Below are 19,287 nucleotides of genomic sequence, written 5' to 3'. Positions count from 1 at the left end.
ATGTTGTTGGCAGTGTGTCTGCGGCTGGTATGGAACATTCATTCATTTTTCTTTCTCTGTGCATTCATTTATCTTCCTCCTGCACCTGGGAGACTGCACACTTGGTTGACCTCAAAGTGGCTTGCAGCCCTCCTGAGAGTGACCTCAGATCTCAGGGACATGTCTATTGAGGTGATTCATTTTTTAAAAGAGGCTTATTTACATCTGCTATGCTTTTATCTGTTCTTTGTTGTTGCTTGAATAACACCTGTTAAATGACCCAAGTTGTGCCTTCTTCCTCACCTTTTGAAAGGACAGAGCAACATACATTTAAAAGCATGCTGAATGTGAGAAATTTAGGCAAGGAATAATCTGAAATTGACAATACTCAAAAATGCCTCCAGAGATTTATTTTTTTCCTAAAAAATCTTAAGCTCCCAGTTTCTCTTAAATCAATAAACCAGGCGCTTCCTAGCTAAGTCTCACCCAGCCAACAAGTCACTGGGAGGGCCGGTCTTCACAAAGGCAGATGTGTTTTCTGACTTGGTCAGCATCAGTTTCTAGCCAGAAATTCCCCATTCAATATTGAAAACCTCTCTCATTATGTATGTCTGTTTCTTCTCCTGTATGTGAGAATCTAAGGCACCTTTCAGATGCCAAGTTTGTGATTCTGTGTTTGGAAAGATGAGCAAATGTGTGAGTCTCCCTTGCCCCAAACAGCAAGCCATCATTCTAACCCAAATGTTCTTTGTTTCATTCATTAGCTCAGTAAATGCTTATTGAATGAACGACTGGATTAATTAATGAATACCGACTGTGTTCCCAGCTCCAGGGAATGCACAGATAAATAAGACAGTTTCTGCCTTTGAGGAGCGTGTGCTCTGAAAGGAGAGACAGATTGCATAAACACGAGTGCTGCTCAGTTTCTTTATTTCCAATGGGTTCTACTTGTGATCATCAGATGCATTTGTTTATTTAGTGCCTAGTCTATGTCAGGCACATTCTTGGAGATTTGCAATGAATCCTCACATCACTATAAAAAAAAATAAGTTATTATTGACTCTAAAGATTAGCAAATGAAGACCAGCAGGTGTGAGAATTTTCTATGTGATTGGCTCCTTGTCACAAACATATGATTTGTAAGTCACATACACCCAGCTTGAGTATGCAGCTTTCCTGATCCAGGAAGAGAGGCAAAAATGACCCTGTGGCTTGACCTCATGGAAGGGTAGCAAGTATTGATGTGTTTTCAGTCCATTCACGTCACCAATTGAACACCTTTTGTTCCAGCCTCTACTAGACGCTGGGAATAACATGAAACAGCTAAGAATTCTTCTGATCTCCTGATATAAAGAATTTTGAGGAAACAGAAGTATCAACTAATAATTGCAAATAAATGAGGCCGATATCATGATGTACATGGCAACAGGGAACTCTGGTGATCCCAGAGGTGGGAACACCCAACTGGGGTCTGATTGACCTTGGAGCTGAGTCTTGAGGGGTGACCATGAGCTCCTGAGATGGACAGGAAGGAGAAGGGCAGTCGAAGCAGAGGAAGGAGGAAGTACAAAAGGCTAGGGATATGGACACAACCTGGATTAGGGTGTTGATGAGGAATTCTGTGTTGCTGAACATAGAGGTAGCAAGCGAGACTCCAGCAGCTGGAGACTCTGCCAGGGCCAGACTGAAGAGTTCTGCTCAGAGTGTTTGCTAGCACCAATGGAGCTTCTTTTAAAGCATAGGTAGTGACAGCCTCAGACCTGCCTGAGGAGGATTTTCCGCAGGAGAATTGTGCCTTTTGGAAGAGCAGCTGATGATCAGCGCTGGCTACACATTGTAAGAACAAGAGCCTGGGGAACTTTGGAAATCCCTGATGCCCATGCAGCATGCCAGATCAGTTAGGCAAGAACACTCCAGTGGGAGCCCAGGTATTGGCATTTTGCACAAACATCTTCAGGTGATTTCCTTGCTCAGCCAAGATTGAGAATGCTGCTGTGGAGCATACTCTGGAGAGGAAAGAGGAGGAAGGCTGCAAGGCTAAGCAAGGAAGACTGTTGCAGGGTGTGAGCAACATCATGTCAGACACATATGAGACTTATTAAGGAATCTTTATTAACCAAGCTTGGTGATAACAGGTCCCATTAGAAATATCAAATCACAAGTCCATATGGCAATCTAGTCAATCATAACCCAAAGAGGAACAAATGGTCAGTACCCTGAATTCCCTTCTTTAAACTGAAAACCTATGGCCCAGATTCCTCAACAATATAAGTTACCCTAAGAGACATGCAACGAATAACCTGGAAACACTTACAAAGCTGCAGACATTCACCTTTCCCTGGATTCTCTGCCCACATTGCATTACCAGTAGGCCTCACCTCTCCTGGATCTCTTGAGAGTACACACATTAGAAATATAAAGCATTTTAGCATTAACATCTTTATTGTCCTGTCCAAGTGGTGAACAAAGGGTGAGGAATACAGACACACAGGGATCATGCTGAGGTGATACCTGTCCTCAGAGTTTGTCTGTGGGAAGCCAGAGAGCAAGTAGGTATTGAGGCCAAGAGTCAAGAGTGCCAGAGTGACAATGGAAGCACACGATCAAGAGAGAGCCTCTCCCTCTCATGGACCTTTATAGAGGCTTGCAAGGTGAGTGATTACACAGCAATACAATACTGCCCCCTCTGAGGTTCCAGGTGATGATAAGTAAGCATCACAGGTGGGAAGGAGGGAACACCTAGGTGGTGGGGTGGCGAGAGTGGCTTCCAAACTCTGACCCTGAACTAGCTGCCTACGTCATTGCAAGACTGCAAGGCAGTACAGGGATTTCCAAACGTATGGGTGTCAGGAGCATCGGGAAGACTTGTTACAAGGCAGGTTTGCTGGAGCAGGTTTGCCCCATTTCCCAGGTTCAGATTTGCCATATCTGAGGTGAGAGCTGAGAACTACCTTTCCAGCTAGGCTACGCTGATGTCCCTGATATAGGGGCCTTGTCTGGTGGAGGGGGTGGAGAAGAGAAATGGCCTGGACGGATTCAGAAGAAGGGAGAAAGGGACCAGGCAGCTAACTGCCTGGGTTAATGAGGCCATTAACCCAGCTGGACATGGAGAAGGCACTTTTGCTTTGTTTTGAATAGGGAGGAGAAGAAGTTTGGCAATACAGGATTTGATTGGTGTATTTTTTTATTGCATTTAATTTTATAACAACGTTTCATAGGCTCTGATGTTCCCCCTTCCCGTCCCTTTGCCCTCCCCCCCATTGTGGATTGCTCCACCTTATTGCAGTATTACAGTTCAAATCTAGTCATGTTAGGCCAAGGCACTGGGTCAGTAGCAGACAAAAATGGCAGCATACTTTTCCACTTAGCAGGAAGAAGCAAGGCAAACCCAGGGACACCCAGAAGTTTGGATTTGCCTGAGTTCCAGATAGGTATAGGCTGACAACTCCATATAGCTTGAAAATGCATTTTACTTCCACTAGAAAGTAGAAAATACTCTGATGATATTTTTTAAAATCAAGTCCTATATATGTTTTTAAATGTAGCACTTAAGTATCTTTATTTTCTTGAAAGGCATATCAAGAGAGAGGAGAGAGATCATTCATTCACTGGTTCATTCTTCAAATGCTCACATCTCCAAGGGCTGGGCCAGGCCAAAGCCCAGAGCCATGAATTCCATCTGGGTCTCCTGTTCTTAAGCATGCTCAAAGATATATACACTGTCTCAATCAGTTTTTTCCATTTAAATTCATTCATGAAAACTGTTTTTAAAGATTTACTTACTTTACTTGAAAATCAGGGTCTCAGAGAGAGAGAGAGAGAGAGAGAGAGAGAGAGAGAGAGAGAGAAAGAGAGATCTTTCTTCTGCTGATTCATTCCCAAAATGGCCACAAGTGTCAGAGCTGGACCAGTCTGAAACTGGGAGTCTGAAGCTTTTTCTGGGTTCTCCCATGTGGGTTCAGGGGTCCAAGGCCTCAGACAATTCTCTGCTGCTTTCCTAGAATATCAGCAGAGAGCTGGATTGAAAATGGAGCAGCTGAGACTCAAATTGGTGCCCATATGGAATGCTGGTGCTGCAGGTAAAAGATTAGACTGCTACACCACTGCTCTGGCCCCCATGCATGCTTTGAAAGACCTTGAAACAATTATTTCTTTGTCATATTGGTAGTTATGTTTCTTCCTTATTTGTGGGATGAGTCTAACACATTAGTCTAAGCCTCCATTTCCTTCATGGTAAAACAAGAGTGTGACTGCCAAGGACCCCAAGGGCTCCAACATCATTAACCTTTGACTCTGCATCCATTTTGCTACAAGGCTCTACAGGAGCAGATAACACTGGAAAAAGTTTCTCTGCCTGTTTTAATTTAACTTTTTCTGAGTACATTTCTATCAGGAAAAAAAAATAGCAGGGACCCTCTTGTCAGAGCTGTGTCTTAAAGGTATTTCCAAACTGGTTTCTTATTCTTCACTTGACAAGTGCTGTCACAGGGCTCCATCACTCCTAGACTAACAGCTACCAATAAATAGAAAATTATTTCCAACCAGCTAACATGCTGTTTACTTTCCAGAAAAATTGCACTTTCCAATCTGACAGTTGATCAAGGAGCATCCCGCTGCTGTCAGCAGGGAGAAATGTTTAAACACAGAGATGGGAGTTTAAACATTTTCTCATTATCACAGAATAAGGGGGAAAAACACAAATAAATAAATAAGTAAAAATGGCATCCAGACTCTCTAACCCCCTGCTGGGAGTGTAATGAAGCCATGTCATGTGACCAGAAGGAGAGGGCTTTCATCTCTGGCCCCAGCATCTTACTCAAGTGACACCTGTCACATGACCCAACTTGGGTCTTTTATCTGCCTCCACCAGCCACCCTTTTGGGGAATTGTCTTTCTCAGAGATGTGTGGCCCATCACAGCCATTGTGGTCGGCGCTGTGGGGCTGGCCTGTATGTTTTCAACCTCAAATCCTCACTGCTTTCCCTGAGCATCATTTAAACATAATAAATTGCCAGCCACCTGCAAAACCAAACAGAAAACCATAACATCTTGGAAAAGACAAAAGATCAGTGCCGTTGTTAGAGTTCTATAGGTTTACAGAAATTGGAGTTTGTGGAGAACAATATATTTAAAAACCTGATCCTCAGTTTTGAGGATTTTGGTCTCAAAACTTTTCATTATCCATTCCCTCTTTCTTTCACTGCCTTGCAATCAGCAGCAGCCACTGTAGCAGCAGCACTGCCAGCTAATTTTTTATAGAGCTTACCATGGCTTGGGCACTGTTTAAATGTACTAATTCATGTAATTTTCACAAGCAACTCAAAGGGACAGGTACTGCTGTTATTCTTATTTCACAAAGGAGGAAGTAAAGGCCCACGTTCATACAGTTGGTACGTGGCAAAGCAAGACCAGGCTCCTGATTCTGCACTTCTAATGGCTTTAAAATTTTTTTTATGTATTCTATTTGAAAGGCAGAGTTAGAGAGGGAGAGGTGAAATATCTTCCAGCTATGGAAGAGATCTTTACCAAATGGCTGCATGGTCCAGTGCTGGGTCAGCCTGAAGCCAGGAGACAGGAGCTTTATTTGGCTCTTTAATATGGGGGCAGGGCCCAAACACTTGTGCCATCTTCTGCTGTTTTCCCTGGCACATTAACAAGGAACTGAGTTAGAAGTGGAGCAGCTGGGGCTTGAACTGGTGTCCATACAGGATGCTAACCTTGTAGGTGGTGGTTAAATTTGTTGTGCCACAATGCTGGCCTCCTAAAGGCTTTTTAGTGTTTTTACCTGTGTATTTTTTCTTTGCTTTCTCTTATCCTCTCTCAGGCAAAGGCAGGCTCTTAATCTCATTGTTTCAATCCCTGAATTACTGATTCAAATTCTACAGTCATTTACTAAGCCCCAGTGATGTATCATGTACAGTCCAAGTGCTAGTATACGTCATGAACAGTATACATCAGAATACATCAAAATTCTTACTTCAGTGGGGTTTCTATTCTACTGGGAGAGAGAGAGAAAATCTATAGTAAGCATAAGACGCTGGAATATTTTAAAAACTAGAGAGACCAGAATAGGGCAAAGGAGTCCTGGGTTCCAGTTAGAAACACGATAGAGATACACGCCCTGGGAGGCAGTAGGTGAGGCCAGGTGCTTGGGTCCCTGTTACCTACAAGGGAGAACTGGGTGGAGTTCAGGCTTCTGGCTTTTGTATGACCCAGAGCTTGTTTTTCAGGCATTTGGGGGAGTGAACCAACAGACTATCTGTCATTGTCTCACTGTCCTTCAAATAAAATGAAAAAAAAAAAAAGTAGAAAATGGTAGAGGAATTCATATGAAAGATATTTGCTATGCGTGAGAGACCAATCAGGGGACTTGTGAGACATTACTGAACATAGACAAGATTCCTATCCTCATGAGCTTACAAGAGAGCAGGGGAAAAGCCAACTGCAATAGGTGAACTGTAAGCAACAAGCAGGAGCGCAAGTGAATACGTGTCTAGAAAAACAAGGCAGGTTACTGGGGGCTGGCGTGTGGGGGACCTGCTCACTGAGTCAGGCATGATGACAGGTGCCATGTGAGGAAGATGTGGCTGTGCTGATATTTGGGAGAATGAAGAAAAACCCAGACAAAAGCTGGAGAAGGGAGTACACCTGATGCTTTTACATTATCTGCTGGTTCTCCCTAACTTCTTTTGTCTTCATAATGTCTCTCCTGTGCTCATCACTGCAAGAGACTGATCAGTCCTGCCCTACCTCCAGCAGGGAGCCCATCTTGCCCCGTTTCATGGCTGATTATCTGGGCAATGTTACTGCTGACTCACCACTTGTTCTATCCATCCACTGTCTCCCTTGTGGCTTAACCCTGCCCAGGAGGTACCAAGTTCCAGGGCCTCTACTAGCTCCCAGCTTTCTCCTGGGCTTCTCTGCAGGCTGCTCAGCGTGGGGGCACTTGCTTAGCCTCAGGTTCACAGAATAACTGTAGTTTTCTTCCCCATCACTTTCCAGCTGGTCTTATTCTCTGTTCTTTGTTGATGTTTCTTTTGCCCATCTTGGAGCTGTGAGCTTCCCCTCATGCTACTGTTCCTCCTTGTTCTTCTTTGTTCATGTGGGCAATTACCCCTGGGAACAAGGCCATTGATAAGTAGGTGATGCCCACTTCAGCCAGTCTCTATTTCCCACCCCCAGGCCAGTAATTCTAATGTTGCACCAAACACCACTTTCTCAAACTCAGGGCATCCAGACATGAGCTCATAACCTTGTCTCCCAAGTGAATGGCCTGACTAGGTGACATGTCAGGCTGCCCAGGCCCCTATATGGGAAATTTATACCAATTTGTCACCATTCCCACCTCAACCCATGCTCCCTGCAGCCCAGGGGCCACAGTCCGTGAGCTGCGGTAACAGATTCTATTGGCTTTCTACCCAATAGTCATTCCCCACTCTTTTCTCAAAGGGGCCATGTCCTCTGGGAGAGGACAGGATAACATTTGTCATGATTATTCTCAGGAAAAGTAGTCATAGTCTTGGATGAGGAGGAATTCCTGAGCATCCAGAAGCAGTCCCTGAATGGTCATTTCAGGAGTGGCTATGTGACAGGCTAGTTGGTAGGCTGTGAAGGGTGTATGCTTTCTTTTCAGAAGGAACACAGAGGATGAGATATCCTGTTTTTCAACTAGACAGTTCAGTATCTGTCTGTGAGGCCTGGAATTATGGCAGCATCTTATAACAGTGATAACATCCAGTTGGAGGACTAAGGCAAGGAAGGTCGCTGGGGATGGAGACAAAAAAATGTGGGTCATTATGGTGTCACTGATCCATGAATGGATCAATCAATCCTAGGACAACCTGCCATTGGCTTTTTTCTAATGTGAAAGGGGAGGGAGATAGGGATGGAGAGAGGGAGAGAGGGCAGAAGAAAGGGAGTGAGGGAGGGAGAAAAAGGAAAGGAGGGAGGATGAAAAACGGAGAAAGGGAGAGAAAAAGAGAGAGGGAGAGAGGGAAGGAGAGGGAGAGAGAGAGAAAGAGAGAAAGATGAATGGAATGAATAGATCTTTGCTCTGCTGCTTTATTCCCTAAATACCAGCAATAGCTATGATTTGGCCAGGCCAAGGCCTAGAGTCTTAAACCCCACTCAGATCTCCCATGTGATTGACAGGGACAGCGGTTTAGGTTATCCCCTACTGCCTCCCAGCACTCATATTTACAGGAACCTAGACTTGGAAGCAGAGCTAGGATTTAAACTGAAATACTCTGGTAAAGGACGTTGGCCTGCCGAGTGACTTATTAGCCAATGTGCCCCAATACTTGACTCCATTTTAGACTTCTTTTTTAAAATTTTATTTTCCAGTCACTGGTATACTCTCCAAATGCCTGCAACATCCAGAAACAGGCCAATTTGCAGCCAGGAATGTGGGACTCAATTTGTGTCCCTCATGGGGACAGCAAGGACCTAAATACTTGTGCCATGTCTGCTGCCTCCCAGAGTATTCCAGTTAGAAACTGGAAATACAAATAGATCTGGGACTTATGTACTGCCATATGAATTGTGGACTTCCTATGTGAAATACCTTCACAGGTTAAGACATTGAGGTGGAGGTTTCTGTTCCCTACAGTCAAAAACATCCTACCCCTCTTACCTTTTCCAGACATATTTTCTTATCTCTTCAACCATCTGCCTGGAAAATTCCCATTTCAAGACAAACTTACCATCATCATTTCTTCTGTGATAGGCTGAATGACATGTTGTCATTGAATCTTGTGCTTCTTTCCATATAACTCCCCATTAGATCCTAAGATTCTTGTAGAAACTCTTAATCTTCCTATTTCTAATGCCTGGATGTTTGTTGAATGAATTAATAAAGAGACAGAAAGGATGATTTTTTTTATCTTGGCCCAGGGTTGAGCTCCCAGAAGATTTTCTTGTAATATCCAACAACAGTTTTTACCATAGAAACAATTGCTTACAACTTGGATGAATTCATTACTAAACACATCAGATCTTATATCAAGTGCACACAGACCCACTAAGGGATAGAGAGGAGTTAGAAGTAGGAAATGTGAAGAGGTTCAGAGGATGGACTAAAATAAAACTACCTTGGGAATTCATTTATGAAAAGTGTCAAGAGTAACAAAAAGATGTTAATTTTCTCTGTCAATGTGACCTTCAGGAAAAGACCTTCTGAGCTCTTTGTTTCTAAGAAATGTGACTCCTCAGAGTGATTTATTTTCTTCCGAACAATGACCTCTGCTAGATACTCCCAAAGGTTTCATTCAAAAAACGCAAACTTTTAAAGAAAACTCCAAGGTACTATTAGACATATGCACTTAAAATATCAAGGATTATTCGAAGATGTCATTTCTGACTCATAAAAATCCTAGTACTTTGTGTCAGTTCTGTTCAATAAATACTTTTTCTATAGCAGCGGAAATGTTCTCTGCTTGCACTGGGCAGTTTATGTGGTTACTGAGCCCTTGAAATACGGCCAGTGTGTAATGGAGGAGCTGGTTTTTAATGTTAATTCAATCACTGATGCAGGTGTAAATGGTCAAGTAGTTACTGGGAGAGTAACTAGTTTAGATAGTTAGTGTAGTCGTAGTCCAACTATATCGTGTTGGATCACACAGGAAAGTGTTTTACATGCCCTGGTACTACTCAGGATGGACTAGATTATGTAGTAGTAACAATAAATTACTATTAAGTAAGTAGTGACAAATAAGTCCAAAATATTTGTAGCTTAAAGCAATAAAGTTTGGGGCTGGTGCTTTGGCTCAACTGGCTGATCTTTCACCTCCAAGTGCCAACATCCCATGTGGATACTAGTTTGTGTCCTGCTGCTCCACTTTCAATCCAGCTCCCTGCTTATGGCTTGGGAAAGCAAATCTTAAAAAAGAAAGAAAGAGAAAGAAAAAGCAAGCAAGTAAGCAATAGGGTCCAGTACAATGGCCCAATGACTAAATCCTCTTGCAAGTGCCAGGATACCCTGTGGGCATCAGTTCATGTCCTGGTTGCTCTACTTCCTAGCTCTCTGCCTGTGGCCTGGAAAAGCAACAGAGGTACCTTGGTACCTTGCACCCACATCTAGCTCCTGGCTTCAAGTTGGCTCTGCTCCAGCCGTTGTGACCATTTGGGGAGTAAACCAGCAGATGGAAGATCTTTCTCTCTGTATCTCCTTCTTTCTTTAAATCTGATCTGTCTTTCCAATAAAAATTAATAAATTAATAGAGTTTTATTTCTATTTGTCACCCCATATTCATGAAGTGCCATCTGGGAACTCTGTTTTGTATCTCATCATTCTTGGACCTTTTTGAATGCTGCTATACAAGGAAAAATCAAAGATCCGAAATGTCTTGCACTGGCAATCAAATGGAATGTTTGGCCCAGAAGTGACACCTATTGTTTCCTTTCACAGTTCATGGCGAGAATTAATCATATGAATGCATCTCTGTCCACTCAACATACAGCCAAGAAGCGCCATTGATTCTGGATGGCTTGAAGCCGGAAATACTAGGTAAGTAGCACTTATGATAAAATAAGTTAGCATCACTAAAATAACTAATATGTTGAATTGAATATATATAAACTGTGCCTTAAAAAGTCAAGTGTGTATCTATACAAAGAGATCAACAAAAATGGTGGCTGGAAGGACAGAATATCCACAGGGAACAAGTGTTTAGCCTAGAGTACCTGGGTTTGATTCCTGGCTCCAGCTTCTGAGTGCCACCTCCTGCTAATGCAGACCCTCAGAAGCAGTGGTAAAGGCACAAGTCATTGGATCATGCCACCCATGTAGGAGATTTGAACTGTATTCATAGCTTCTGGCTCCAGCCCAGGCCACTGGGAACTTTTGGGAAGTGAACCAGTGAATGTGAGCTGTTTGTCCACCTGTCTGACTGTCTCTAAAACAAATTTTAAGAAAGAAAGAAAACGCACAAACACCCGGAATACTTGTTTTATGAAATCAAGGAATGAAGGAAGATTTGAATGAGGTTTTCAAGCTGTATGTTTAACTTTATTAGGCTTTTCAACAGCCAAATTCATTAATTAGAAGAGAAAATAAAAGATGAAAGGACAAGAACAATTTATTTTTGTTTATTTAAAAAAATTATTTTTAGGAACCACACACACACACACACACACACACACACACACACACACAAAATCTTCCATCTGCTGGTTTAATCCCTACATGTCTGCAATAGTCAGAACTGGCTCATACTTGTAGCCAGGAGCTGGAAACTCCTTTGGGGTCTCCCATATGAGTGACAGGAACCCAAGTACTTGGGCCATCATCTGCTGTCTTTCCGCACATGATTACCAGTGGACAAGCTGGAACTCAAGCCTGGCACTTCAATATGAAATGTGGTAGCCTATCCTGCTGCACCACAGGAAGGAGCCTATCCTGCTGCACCACAGTGCCTGCCTATATTTATCTTCTCTTATAGCTACAAAGGACATTGCCAACTTCCACTTTAGGAAAAAAAAACCTGTTCTCATGAAGAATTTGAGCTACATCATTCTTGCAACATGTTTATCATGATTCTAGGTGCATGGGTGCTCACAGTCATGAGAAAATCAGGCAAGGAGATGGAGCCTTTGAACTCAGCCATTCCTATCTCCAGTGTCAGAAGCCCTCCCATAGCTTGCCTCACCCACAGGCAGGTGGAGGGATTCCAGGCTGGTGGAAACTTATTCCACTAGTAGCTGGGTGAAAGTGTCAGGAAGCACCTTCTGCTGAACCAAAGTAGCATTCCTGGGCTTTCTTTTCAAGAGTTCTTACCTCTCTGGATGGGGTTTGTCTGCTCCTCCCTGCTCTTTGAGTGTCCTTTGTTCTCTTGTAGCTCTTCTAGGAGCATATGGTGCAAATGGAGAGCTGGGATAATGGAAGCACAGATGCTGAAGACAGACAGGATGGCATCAAATCCTAGCTACTTAGAATTAAGTCTTAATGCTCCTTGTAAAATGAAGATTAACCATACCAATGTCTTAACCTTATCAAAAGGACTAAACAGGGGCCAGAGCAGTGGCAAAGCAAACTGATTCTCCACCTGCAGCACTGGCATCCCATAAGGGTGCTGCTATGAGTCCTGGCTACTCTACTACTTCTTCTTCTTGTTCTTTTTAAAGATTTATTTGTTTTTATTGGAGAGGCAGATATACAGAGAGGAGGAGAGACAGAGAAGAAAATCTTCCGTCCAATGATTCACTCCCCAAGTGACTGTAACGTCTGGAGCTGAGCCAATCTGAAGCCAGGATACCAGAGCTTCCTCCTCCAGGTCTCCCATGCGGGTGCAGGGTCCCAAAGCCTTGGGCTGTCCTTGACTGCATTCCCAGACCACAAGCAGGGAGCTGCTATAGGAAGCAGGGCTGCTGGGATTAGAACCGGTGCCAATAAAGTCCTCACACGTTCAAGGTGAGGACTTTAACCTTACGTTATGGTACCAGGCCCTGCTCTACTTCTGATCACACTCCCTGCTAATGGCCTGGAAAAGCAATGGAAGATGGCCCAAGGCATGGGGTTCCTGTATCCACTCTGAAGACGCCAAAGAAGCTCCTGACAGCTTCAGACTGGCCCAGCTTTGGTCATTGTGACCATTTAGAGAGTAAACAAGTGAGTGGAAGAACTCTGTCTCTCCCTCTCTCTTTCTATAACTTTTACTTTCAAGAAAAATAAATTTTTAAAAAAGGGACTAAACAGAATTAGACTTGTAAATGAATAGATGTATTGATAAGAAATACTTACTTTAATATGTGCCTTTTAAAATACAGTATATGCAACTGAATATAATAATAATTGAAATGTGATTCAATCATGAGACAGTAAACAAACTTCCTTGTTAGATACAAGATGATTTTTCACTTATGTAGCCTGAAAGGATTAGCCTTGCCTTTGGGGGATGGTCAGATTATACTTTTCCACAAAGTCATAGTCTTATGAAGTTATAAATGTCTTAAGCTCAAATGTAAGAATTTAAGTCAGATATATCCCGATAGGAATATATGGTGCTTTGGCTTGTTGCTCCTTAGCTTCTAGAGAGGGCTGTCTTTTGAATCATGGTCCAATGCTAACTATTGGCTACCTCTCCCGAATTCTTACAAGACACAAATCTACTAGGAATATGCTTGCTTCAAAAGAACTCACACATACTGGAGATGAGCAGATCTGAGATCTACCTCCAGACCCCAGGATGCCACCACAGAAAAGTTATTTCACTTTGCTGGGCCTCTGGCTCCTCTTCTGTAACACAGAATAAACTAATAATAGACCTTAGTAAAATGAGTTGTTTGAATAGGCTATGTACTTTGTCTGGTTTTCTCCAAGGGATTAGTAACACTATTTACCTCGGGTAGGTAGGACCCTAAGATTGGATGTGTACGGCACCACAATCAGTCTTTGTGAGTGACCGTAGTGCTTGGAGCATGCCCATCTTTCTCAATGCCCAGGGCACACTGTCTCATCTCTCAGATCTATCTGGATGGGCTTTCCAAAGGCCTGTCTATAATCAGATATTTATTAAGGCAGATTTCTTTGCACTATCAGGATATGCTTCTTCTTTGCATACAATGGGAGGATAGTTACTATTTTTAAGTTCTCTGTTAATTAGTTCCTCATTTTTCTTCTAAAGGATATACATGTTCAGTGGTCTCTGCTTTCTAGGCTACTTACTATATTTCCTGAAATGATCACTCTACAGAAGTAATTTGAGCTGCCCTGGCTTCTTTCATAAGGAGTCATTGTAAAAACAAAAACAGAAAAACAAAAATACCACATGTTTGCTGTGTCAAATTTTTCCTTTTACTTGTGTGTTAATGCGTGTGCAGGTGTGGCCAATGGCGCAACAGGGGGCTTGGATCACATCTCTGAAACTTTGTTCTCCACCAGTTCAGGCTCTTCACCACCAAATGACCATGTTCTGCCCTCAGCCCTTCTGCCATCACCACAGTTCCCATCCAGTGGTAGGGGACAGCTCAATCCCATCTCCTGATGTCTGGGTTCTGATAATCCAGTTAGTAACGGAAGAAGCGCCCCCTAGGAAGTCACAACAAATAGTCTTGAGCAAATTCTTTTGTTGACAACTTTATCCAAGAAGCCATCTTCCCTGGAGACTTTTCTGACCTTTGGCCTAATCCCTTCCTTGCCACAGCAGTCCTTTTGTTGGGGGAATTCTAAGTGAATGCAGGAATGACAGGCTCTGGAAGGCCACTCCAGCTCTAGATTCTCTCAATGGTTAGTCTCCCATCTGCCTCTTGGGAAATGGACCTTCTGGCCCAGCATTCTCTCAAATGACAAAAATGGGTGAAATTATTCAGAAGTCCTCCTTTCAACACTGTCTGTGCTTCTGGGTCAATCACTTGGTAAATTCTAGGCACATGACAATAACGGTAACTTTCCGCTATTTTTTCTTCAAGTATGATTTATCATGGCCTTGAAGTCCTGTTAAAATCTTCCTAATCACAGGTGATGTAGAAAACCTTTGGCCCAGATTGGAGTTAGAGTTGAAAGCCTCTTAGTAAGCAGAAGTGAAGGAAAATGGAAATAGCAGGAATGTAGCCCTGCAAGGGAATGGAGAATAAGCAAGTTCAAAGTCATGAACAGCAGAGTACATTTCTAGTAAGAAAAATCTGTGGGACATTTGGCATTTGGTGATGGAACTATGTTGATAGAAAATGGAATGATAAAATACAAGGGAGGCAGCATCTTGTCCCTAGTAAGAAGAATTAAGGAGTTAATCATCACAATCTATCTCCTGATGGACAAACTGCAGTTGGAACTCACCATACTCCACTGTTCCAAGTATGGCAAACTTGGAAACCCTAGGTGCCAACTGGTGGGTTGGGCACATGGCAACTTCATTTCCCCTTGACTTCTCTGTTATAGACATCAATTACACGTTTTTTATTTCCCCATGTCTAAAATTGACATTTTGAAGATCCTTCAAAAGTCTAATTTTCAAGAATTGCTGCCAGTTATCAAGTCTTAATACCTCCATTTACATTTTGAGCCTCCTGAAAAGTGAATATTTTAACACAAATTCAATCCAATGGAAAAGATTTACAGGCCCCCAGTGTCCATGTGATTACGGCTTTTAGTCTCTAACTCTGGCACGCTCAGATTTTGCGTGTTTCAAGCCATTTATTAAACCATTTAATTGCTCTAGCTTTCCCCTGTTGTGGTTCATCCCCTGCTGGTTTTTATCTCCTTATTTGAGTTTCAAGGCCTAGGGACATGAGGAGATTACACCAAGAGGGGCTCAATCTGTCTCCTCCCTTCTTCATGGCACAGGCACTGAGCCTGTCAGGCTGCCTAGAGCAGATTTTCTATTGTGACCAATTTATGTCTACAGGTAACAATTGTTTGTGTAAGGCCCCTGTAGATCAGAGAGACTGGGTGAGATGCTTCTCTCCTGACTGCTGAGGAAAACAAAAGCCCTAACAAAGATAGGAATAATAATAATGCTTAGGGGCACCATCACCTGAGACCGTTCCCATCAGTGTCTTTGATCATTATATGAGGGGCAAACACTTCACTTTATAGATTCAAGTGGAAGTTCATCCTGTTCTCATGACCAGTGTGTTTGAAATGGCACAATTACCCATAGTAAAAAGTGTTCCAGAGAATATTTAGCTTTGGAAATCCCCTATCATTGCCCTGCTGATTCTAAGTCCAATGGCATGTTGTCAGAATACAAAGTTAAGTATTCCATAGAAGGCTTCAAGGGGGACGGTAATAATTTTAAACTCTCTTGTTCTTTAAAACAAGATCATTGTTGAAGAACCAGAGCCAGACAGCCTTGATGTGTATGTCTTTAAATAGTGACAGCTAACGGTAGAGCTCAAAGAGAAAGTGGCCAAGAGTTGAATTCTGCCATGTGAGTGACACTAGGGTGAGGGGCCTAGTGGTTAAGGTCCTCGCCTTGAACCTGCCAGGATCCCACATGGGGTCCGGTTCTAATCCTGGCAGCTCCACTTCCCATCCAGCTCCCTGCTTATGACCTGGGAAAGCAGTCAAGGAGGGCCCAAAGCCTTGAGACCATGCACCTGCGTGGGAGACCTGGAAGAAGTTCCTGGCTCCTGGTTTTGGATTGGCACAGCACTGGCCGTTACAGTCACCTAGGGAGTGAATCATTGGACGGAAGATCTTCTCTCTGTCTCTCTTCCTCTCTGTATATCTGCCTTTCCAATAAAAATAAAAATTAAATAAATAAAAAATAAAGCTTTTTTTAAAAAATGACCTTGGAAACTCGTTTGCACCAGTAAAATGACCAACTGTCATGATTTACTTAGGCCTGTGCCAATTTCAGCATCCAACATCCTGCATCCAGGGACATCCTGGGTCTGGGACTCACTGGGTAGCTGACTACCCTTGCATCTGATTTTGTCTTGTCAGTGAGCAGAGAGAACTACCAGGTGAAGGAAAACAGTGCCAGCTGCAATTCTTCACTGCAATGAGTCTGGGGAGGGTCTAGCCAAAATCTGGGAGCTTTACCTTTGGAGTCCTCTGGCTGCTCCAGATGTGGGAGAGAGAAGTAAGGCTTATTGTCATCCTTTGTTTTCCCAGGTCAGGACAGGGAAGCCTGAAGGGCTAGGCCATCTATCCCTAAAACTGCAGCTGGAGGGCTACACACAGAATAGAGGTTCCCTGGGTCAGTGACAATGTCCCTCCATCTGTCAGCAATTGTGTTTCAGTTTTGTCCATAGCAACCTCATGCTTGGGACAGCACAGTTGGGACCACTTACCTGGGATGGTCTTCAGGACCTCGTCCTGTCTTTTCACCAGCATTTGCTAAACCCGGCTGGGTGGTGACCTTTCTGGTAGGAGACCAAGAGGTCACACATTTCTGGCTTTAGTCTCACTCCTGAAACTGTAAACAAAGACTCCTCTGTAGGGATGAAAAGAGAACAACATCAACACATTAGTTCCTGGGATCTATCACAGTGTATTTATTTAAGTCTGTTGTAATATTTGTCACTAGAGATGTCAAAAAAATGAGCCACATATATTTACCAATCATTTATATTGACTCGTGTGACTCGTTTTATTGAATCTATTGAGAGTTGTCAAATGCTTTCTATTTAATTTGGTTCAATGTGTATTTGCCAGCTGAATACCTGGGCAAGGCATCATGCTAGGTGTGAAAATGACAAAGCTAGGGATAGGACTGACTGGGACACACACATCCACATCCCCCTACCCACACACATGCAAGCACCAAAGTGAGGTGCAAGCAAAGAATCAGGTTAACTCCTCTACCAGAATCTACTACAGAGCACTGGAAATCATAGGCTTGGAGCCTTGAAGGGCTTGAAGGCTTGGGCCTTGAAGGACTTCCAGGGAGAGTAATCCTGGCTGAGGGATTGGCATGAGTGAAGGTGTGGAAGAAGAGGAGCATTGGAGAGGACACCAGATCATTTTGCGTGGCCACAGCAAGACAAAGCAGAAGATAAAGTGGAGAAGAGGTTTGAACCAGATAAGGAAGGGAGTACATGGCTCGCCTAGACGTCCAGACTGTGGCTCTGATGATGACAAAGAACATCATATTGGTTTGATACTTATGGAAACTTTCAAATCCCATTATATGCTTTAGGCAATTTATTTAATTTCTGTAAATTAGAAACAATCCTGGTTGCCATTGTGTATAGGAACCTTCCCTCTTTTTTTAAAAAAAAATTATTTTATTTTTATTGGAAAGGCATATTTACAAAGAGAAGAGAGAAGGAGATACAGAGAGGAAGATCATCTGTCTGTTAATTCACTTCCCAAGTGGCCGCAGTGGCCAGAGTTGCACAAATCTGAAGCCAGGAGCCGTGAGCCTCTTTTGGGTCTCCCACGTGAGTGCAGAGTCCCAAGACTTTGGGCTGCACTCCTTGACTGCTTTCTCAGGCCACAAACAGGGAGCTGGATGGGAAGTGGGGCTGCCGGGATTAGAACTGGCACCCATATGAGATCCTGGCATGTTTAAGGCGAAGACCTTAGCCACTAGGCCACCGTGTGGCGTCCTGGAACCTTACCTCTCGATTTAGGTACAGATGCTGCTTGATGCACAGTGAGGTTACATTTTCATAAACTCGACACAAGTGGAAAATGCCTTTGATATGCTTCACCCCAGTTCAGCAGCTCAGTATCCTGAGGGATATGGATTATCTACCCTCGCATCAACCTGACTTCAGATTGCCCAATGTTGAGTCTACTATCAGCTTAGGAAAAGGTCAAAATGTGAAATGGTCATCTCTCAATCTCTGAGGTCTCCTGAGGATGCCAATGTCTGTGTGTGCTCAAGTTCTTCACATTCTAGAGCCCATATACACCCTCCTGTGTCTTTAAATCATCTCTAGATGACTTGGGAAAGCTTACCACATAATGCTATGTACATAGTTGTGATATGGTAATGTCTAGGAAATAGCAGCATGACAGGTATGTTCTATGTTTAGCATGGATGCAAGTTGTTTTCCAGAAACACCTGGTGAGTGAAATCCAGTTAGTAGACTGTGAGTGATGGACCCCAAGCTTGGTGACACCCCCCTGAGTCAGAACTGGTAGATATCGAGGGCTGACTGCAGTTACTACTCCATGCCTATGGCCTCCATACCTTCCCAGCATCAAGAAAATCCTAAACTAAACCCCAGTGTGACCCAGCACCACCGAGAGAGGTCCTTCTTTCACTTGGACATTTCTTCACAGTCCACTCAAATACGGGTTACTCAAAACCTCTCACAATTTACCAGAAATTTATGTTTCCATCTTTTGACCCTCCAAAAGCAGTAAGTGCTTTCATAATCTTGTTGGCTGGAAACCTCTCACATCCTGAAGCATGAAATAAACCTGCTTTGCTGGGCCTATACATCTGCCGTGAGTGCTGTGGGCGACCTATGTCCGTGGCTTCTCCTCTGCCTAAGGACACAGGTCCACTAGGCTGGGATGTGGAGATGTCAGATCTTGCTGAGGTGTGCAACTGTGTTGGGACAAGCTGCACATCTGGGTGCTCCTTTCTTCTGGTTCATGTCGTGGCCTGAAAGTTGCGCAGCTAAAATAAACGGTGTGCACATGTCACAAGAGGACTCTCAAATCCAAACTGTCTGGGGTCTTCTCTCAGCACAGAGTGCCCTCTGGCCTGTGGGACAGTGGCAGGCAAGGCTGGGACTTCCCCCAGGCTTTCCTGCCCCTCCAAATAGCAGACTCTGTAAAACAGGAAGTGTGTGTGTGTGTGTATGTGTGTGTGTGTGTGTGTGTCTGAGAGAGAGAGAAAGAGAGAGAGAGAGAGAGAGAGAGAGAAGGAATCATTTGGCAGAATAACGCTGGGAAGGCAACTAGTTAAT

The 19,287-nt window shown here is 43.5% G+C and overlaps 1 protein-coding gene across 2 annotated transcripts in view; it reads right to left on the bottom strand.

Annotated features, from left to right (window-relative positions):
- Positions 1-16,743: 16,743 nt before the first annotated feature.
- The window catches only part of CDK15 (cyclin dependent kinase 15), a 78,542-nt gene continuing 75,998 nt past the window's right edge, over positions 16,744-19,287 (bottom strand). Inside the window, exon 13 of one of the 2 annotated variants that reach the window (XM_040984401.1) lies at positions 16,744-16,853. In XM_040984401.1, coding sequence (XP_040840335.1) covers positions 16,744-16,853 — 110 coding nt within the window. The remainder of the gene's footprint in view (positions 16,854-19,287) is intronic. The other variant, XM_040984402.1, reaches the window with a different exon arrangement.

Source organism: Ochotona curzoniae, unplaced genomic scaffold (genome assembly GCF_017591425.1).
Source record: "Ochotona curzoniae isolate NIBS_2020 unplaced genomic scaffold, NIBS_Ocur_1.0 contig_4148, whole genome shotgun sequence".
Classification (NCBI taxonomy): Eukaryota; Metazoa; Chordata; class Mammalia; order Lagomorpha; family Ochotonidae; genus Ochotona; species Ochotona curzoniae.
Note: the sequence above shows the minus strand (reverse complement) of the source record. Positions and strands in the feature narration are given on the sequence as shown.